The 6,603-nt window shown below is 37.1% G+C and overlaps 1 protein-coding gene across 4 annotated transcripts in view; it reads left to right on the plus strand.

Moving 5' to 3' along the window:
* Window positions 1-6,265, plus strand: part of PLAG1 (PLAG1 zinc finger) — a 52,663-nt gene extending 46,398 nt beyond the window's left edge. For all 4 annotated transcript variants that reach the window (XM_056332253.1, XM_056332256.1, XM_056332254.1 and 1 more), the window contains one exon: window positions 75-6,265. In XM_056332253.1, the coding sequence (XP_056188228.1) occupies window positions 75-1,338 (1,264 nt within the window). In that variant the 3' untranslated portion in view covers window positions 1,339-6,265. The remainder of the gene's footprint in view (window positions 1-74) is intronic.
* Window positions 6,266-6,603: the final 338 nt, after the last annotated feature.

Below are 6,603 nucleotides of genomic sequence, written 5' to 3' on the forward strand. Positions count from 1 at the left end.
AGCTGCCATTAAAAAATGAGCACGTGTGTTTTTTGATCAAAATAATTACTTACAGAATATATCTGTGTTTAAAGGCATATGGCTACTCATTCTCCTGAGAAAACCCACAAGTGTAATTATTGTGAGAAAATGTTTCACCGAAAAGATCACCTAAAGAATCACCTACATACACACAATCCCAACAAAGAGGCCTTTAAGTGTGAAGAATGTGGAAAGAACTACAATACCAAGCTTGGGTTCAAACGTCACCTGGCTTTGCATGCTGCAACAAGCGGTGACCTCACCTGTAAGGTATGTTTGCAGACTTTTGAAAGCACAGGAGTGCTGCTGGAGCACCTAAAAACTCATGCAGGCAAGTCATCGGGTGGAGTGAAGGAGAAAAAACATCAGTGTGAACACTGTGATCGTCGGTTCTACACCCGAAAGGATGTCCGTAGACACATGGTAGTGCACACTGGAAGAAAGGACTTCCTCTGTCAGTACTGTGCACAGAGATTTGGGCGGAAGGATCACCTCACGCGCCACATGAAGAAAAGTCACAACCAGGAACTTCTGAAGGTCAAAACAGAGCCAATGGACCTTCTAGATCCCTTTACCTGCAATGTTTCTGTGCCTATTAAGGATGAGCTGCTTCCAGTGATGTCTTTACCTTCCAGTGAACTGACATCAAAGCCATTTACAAACACTTTGCAATTAAATCTCTACAACACTCAGATTCAGTCCATGCAGAGTTCTGCATCTGCACACCAAATGGTTGCCACATCGTTACCATTGGGAATGCCTTGTCCAATAGATATGGAGTCTGTCCACCCTTCTCACCAGCTATCATTGAAATATCCGCTCGGTACTACCTCATACGCAATTTCTATGCCTGAAAAAGAACAGCCATTGAAAGGGGAAATCGAAAGTTACTTAATGGAGTTGCAAAGTGGTATGCCTTCTTCATCCCAAGATTCTCAAGCATCTTCATCAAAACTAGGGCTGGATCCACAAGTAGGGCCGCTAGATGATGGGTCTGGGGAGGTTTCCCTTTCCAAGGGCTCCGTTCCTATTAGTGAACCTCTTAACACCCCATCATTGGACTTTTCTCAGCTGTTCAACTTCATACCTGTAAATGGCCCTCCCTATAATCCTTCTGTTTCAGTGGGAAACCTCGGAATGAGTTACACGCAAGAGGAGGCACATTCTTCTATGACTCAGCTTCCACCACAAACCCAGGATCCACAAGATCCTAGCAATAGTATAGGTCTTGGGTCTCTGCACTCATTGTCAGCAGCTTTCACAAGCAGTCTAAGCACAACCACCACCCTACCGCGATTTCATCAAGCTTTCCAATAGGATGTACAAAGCTGGCTTGTTACTGTCTATTTGTAGAAATGCCTTAGGTGACCATTTTTAACTTAGTGCCTACTATAAGACATTATAAATTCTCTGCTTTTGTACAGTACCAATCTCATGAAGCCAGTAAGAAATTTAAATTAACTTTTTTAAAATGTTTTGAAAGTGTTTATTCTCAGCTGTGTTTACTTTGGTTTTTTTTAAACAGTCTCATTGTATGGTTTTCATTTTCACTGCCAATTGACACATTTTAAATGTTTAGTAGAAAGTCATCCCAAGCAAACTCTCAACACTGACCCCTTTTTTAAAACTTTTTCAACCATACCAGCTGTTCTGTTTTATTGATGTCAGTGGTAGAACTACCACTTTTACCTTTTAATAGATTTTACTGTTTGCAAAGAATCCAGTTAAAATATGTATCACAAAGATTCCTGAAGATTTGGGGAAAAAAATCTCCAGTCTGTTTCCAGACAAATCCTCTTCCCAAATGGTGACACATCTGATCTGTTCTCTAATGACAAATCTAAATTTTTTAAATAAATATAGAATTCAGATTTTTCTGAAAACTTGTGTGTCTATATATAGAAGTGCATATATACACATGTACATATATATAGCATTTTGACTTGTATTGAAGTCATTATAAAAGGTGTTACGAATTTTGCCATTTTCTGGCTTAAATTTTTGTGGCCTGTTATGGATAATGGAAGAAAAAATATAGTTTCATTCTCTAAAATCATGGCTGAATAGAATTTCAACAGAGAATCTGCTTGCCTAAATGACAAATGTTTCAAGTTGAATTTGGAACTGTGTTGTTGTGCTTTCATGACTCTGGTAGAGGGAAACAGGCAAAATTAATGGCTGATCTTGAAATATAAAAGTGTTGTAATGTAGTCATGCAGACTATTTTGTCGCAGTTTTTGTTTTAATTCTTAACTTGCTGTTTTTTCTCTTTAGTAGCATAGAAAGAGTACTGCATAGGAATCTTCCAATAGCGTATTCACATTTGTAGGCATCAGTCTTCTCCCAGCTGCCACCGCCAAAGGGTGGATCAAGTCCAGCCAGAAAGTGTGTATCTATTTTCAGTTCAAAACTAGTGTGCAGTCAGAGAGTGAATGTAAATTTGCAAATACCAGTTTTTGTTTGATTTTTTTTTTTATTGGAATGATCTTTCCAGTTGTGTTACATGGTGTGTTATGTCCTCCTAAGCAACAAGTTAGATGTTAATCATACTTTCTACACCTGGGTACTTGGTTAGGGACTTTTTGCCCATTGCCAAGATTTAAAGACAGGACTCTTAGGAGTGAAGTAAAAGCATATTGCTTACACCACTTTTACCTAATGCAATATATTCTATTCCCCAACCCCTAATAACCAAAAGAGGAAAAAAAAAAAAAAAACCAGCCCTGTGATGCATGAAAGCAAACTAGTTTTGCTGTAATTCAACAATAATTCTTTTCCTTGTCATTTTTGTACAAGGAATTAAAAAATAGAAATCAAGTACATTAGTATCTCTCAAACAATAATGAGGATTCGTACAAGGTTTTAAGTGGTTAAACTAAATATACTTCACAGAAACAAAAGTTGCTCCCATTTAAGGAGCTCATGCTCCAGATGTTTTATCAGTAGCTCCTACTTTTTTTTTAATTCTAGGAGCAATATGCAGGTGTAGTTTTACTATTTTATACATATGTGTATTTAAATTTTATTACTGAAAGATAACATTTTTATAAATGTGTTTGTGTTCCAAAGGCATTAAAATAAGGATGTATTAATAAGGAAAATACCTTTTGAAATTCTGCCAACTACTCCTAAATTTTGGATTTAGGAGCACGTTATCTCAAAGGGGGCTTTGAGCTCTGCTTCATGACTGCTTCCTCTGGTTTCTGTGAAACAGATTGCTCGCTTACTTACATCTTTAGTTGAATGATTTGTTCAATATTGCTTTTTTTTCTTCTTCACCTTTTGAAAGGAAAGAAAACCACAGATGAACAGAGCACAAGGTGAACGCAACCGAATGTAACTCTAGTTTAAATCAGCAACCATAACGTGTCTAGGAAGAACTCGGGTTTATTCTCAATCCTTTAAATCAATCTGAGATGATGATAAATGGACTTAATTCCTCCAGTGGGTTATGTCCCATGTGGAGCCAAGCACCTGCAACTCCCGCTGCAGTAGAGGAAAGTTGTGAGTGCTCAGCATCCTGCAGCTGGCCCAGGAGCCTGGCCGGGCAGCACTGTCAGTCCCGGGCAGCCTCTGGCACACAGGTTTCTAGTCCATAGCGACTGTTTATCAGTCTCAGTTGCCACTTAGACTTCATTAAAAAACCAAAACCCAACAGACACTTTGCCAACATCCATTTCTTAGGGCGTAACCAGAATCCTTACTACTTTGTTCGTGCCTTAGCTTCCTGAAAAGGGATTGACATTTCACTTCGGAGTTAAGACATACATTTCACTTGAGAAATAGGGACCTCAGACAAGATATTGAACCTCATTCAGTTAGGGTTTCAGTGGGTGGCTGCACCGAGTGTGTTTGCCACTGAACTAGGATGTACAGTAACATGGAAGCAGACTGACACTGTAAGCAATACTACCACCACCGGAGTGCTTTTGAATATCACTTAGGCAGAGTCAATATTGGCCACTACTAAACTGCTGGTTTTTAAACCCTGTTTTCTTGATTTCAGATGGATTCTTGGTGGGAGGGGGGAGGGCTGGCTGATCATGCACCACTCTTTGTGCAACTTCTAAACTTCTAGTAAGGTTGTTGGGTTTTTTTTAAATATATATATTTTTGTGTACTTGTTGCTTGTGCTTTATTTAGTAGTAAATTGTGGAATAGAGTGATTTATTGTTAATTTGGCAGTAGCGGTTTTTAAAAACCATATACTGACTGAAACATGAGCCAGAGCTGATTGCTTTATTAAGCTAATAATGAATGTTAAGAGTACATATTTTCAGGATCATTTGCCTAGTGAGCTAAACTTGTATTATAGGCCAATATTTTTTAAAATAAAGCTTGGTCAACCTCTATGTTACACATATTACAAGATATAGCACTTTCAAAAAGAAAACCTAAACCTTTTAAGAAAATTTCTTACAGGTTATGCTTTTTATTATAAAACCTTTTATTATAATTTGTTTCAAGTGCCATTAGATTACATATATGTAGGCCTTTGGTATAATGCTTTGTGTACAAAATGGTAGACATTCTAATTTTAAACAGGTACATTTTTACAGTGTTTTCTTATCAATTTGCTATATTGCACAGAACCAGTGTGTCTTTCTAAAGGGTTTTACAATGGTTTTTACTAGGTTTACATGTTTCAAACTACACTGTCTTCTACTGCCATTTTGAATACCAGTCAAAAAAAATTAGGAGTTTGTCTTCAGTAATTATAAACTGTGTCCTCTGGAGTTCTGGATGGTAAACTATGGCAAAAATGTTTAACATGCAGTATTTGATGCAGATATATTTTTATCATATCCTATCATCGCTATGCTGCTGTCTGAAGTTAACTTAGGGCCTGATCCTGCATCCGTAAAGGTCAAGGGGGCAGGATTGCATCCTTCGTTATGTCTGTCTCATACACTGGTTTAGCAGCTCATCCTGTAGTCTTCTCAGTCTATAGATAAGCCTCTGAAATAAACATACCTGTCTGGTGTGTAGTAAACCGTATAGGCTTAGCTGCCCATCCTGCATCCTCCCAGTGTACAGTTAAAACCACAGCCTATTTAGCATCACGCTCAACGTACAAATAACGCCACAGTAGTTCAAAATGTGTTTGGATAGGCCCAAAGCTTTTATGCAATAAGGGTGTCTTACTTTTGTTGGAAGGCAGTGTCTTTTGATAACAGTTATCTAGCCCTGGAAGTGACACAGAACTATTGCTAATCATATGTAAACACTTTTCAGTATAAGCTTCAGTGGTACAGTTGAACCAGAGTGAATGTTTATCTCCTCAGAAACACTCCTGCAATATTGTTATATTGGATCATGCTGCTAATGTAACTTGGGATACAACTCCTCTCATGGTGCTACAAACCTCCCTGTCTCATTCAGATGTATTTTTACCCATAGAAAAAAGGACTATACTAGACCTATAGTTGTATGATATATTTTTATACTGTGACTTAATTTGTCATTAATGAACTTTGTGCAACACCACAATGTATTCATATGCACTTGCAAAAGTAAAATTTTGGACATGCAAATTTAAACGCTGACAAGCCCAGCTCTTGTTCACAAAAATAGGTGATGGCTAGTTAAAATTAAATGTGGGCTTTTTATATGGTGTGGAGTGAAGAACATACTATATATTACTAAAAGCCTTGGAATTTAGATGAAAACTGGGAAAAGTAAGATTGGGGAATGATGACACACCCAAACCTGACTTGGATTGCTGAAATTATATTTTTAGCTAGTGGAAAAATTGTTTGAACTTGTATGCTAAAATGTTTTAATGATAAAAGTTTTGAGTCAAAAATAGAGAAAAAAAAGAACACAGAAAACCCTGCATTCCAGACTGAATTTGTATATGTTTCTTGCATTTAAAATTTGCTATCCTGTGATATGGGAAATTGAGTTGCTTATCATGTATATGTACTTTAAAATGTATTCACAAACTACTGTTGTATTTGTATAAAATATAGACAAAAAGATTGCATATATATTTTTGTGTATAAGCTCTGTAAAATAGCAATCACATTATGAAGCTGCAGCAGAACTTCATTTTAAACATTCACATCCAAAGAAACAGATTATTTATTGTCCACATACCCTGATTATAAAATATACCTTGCTGCTATTAAACAATAGTGCTGCAGCTTCTTGTGGCCTACAGTGTTATGTTTGCTGTACAAAAATATGTGAACTCCACAAAATATATCAATAAAATTACAGAATGGTTTTAGTTAATGAATAACTTATGCCTGGCATTTCAATAGATAATCTTTATCTGCATGTTTGTGGTTATGATAAGTAATTACAGAATACATCCAGTTTTCCTGGGTGTAGTTATTCTGAGTTTGCAAAGGTATAACTGTCTTTTCTAATTTATGACTGGTAAAATGTCAGTTTTCCAGAAAATCTTAAAGCATAAGTATCTGCATTTTATGATTTCACCAAGGAACAAACTGGATGATGCTACTGTGTCTGTGACAAGACAGATCTGAAGGAAGCAATTGAGTTTGCCATCCAGTTGCACTTTGAAGAGCTGTGAGACACTGGAAGGTGAGTTTGGGGTTTCCATAGTGGGACTGC

Source organism: Falco biarmicus, chromosome 3 (genome assembly GCF_023638135.1).
Source record: "Falco biarmicus isolate bFalBia1 chromosome 3, bFalBia1.pri, whole genome shotgun sequence".
NCBI lineage: Eukaryota > Metazoa > Chordata > Aves > Falconiformes > Falconidae > Falco > Falco biarmicus.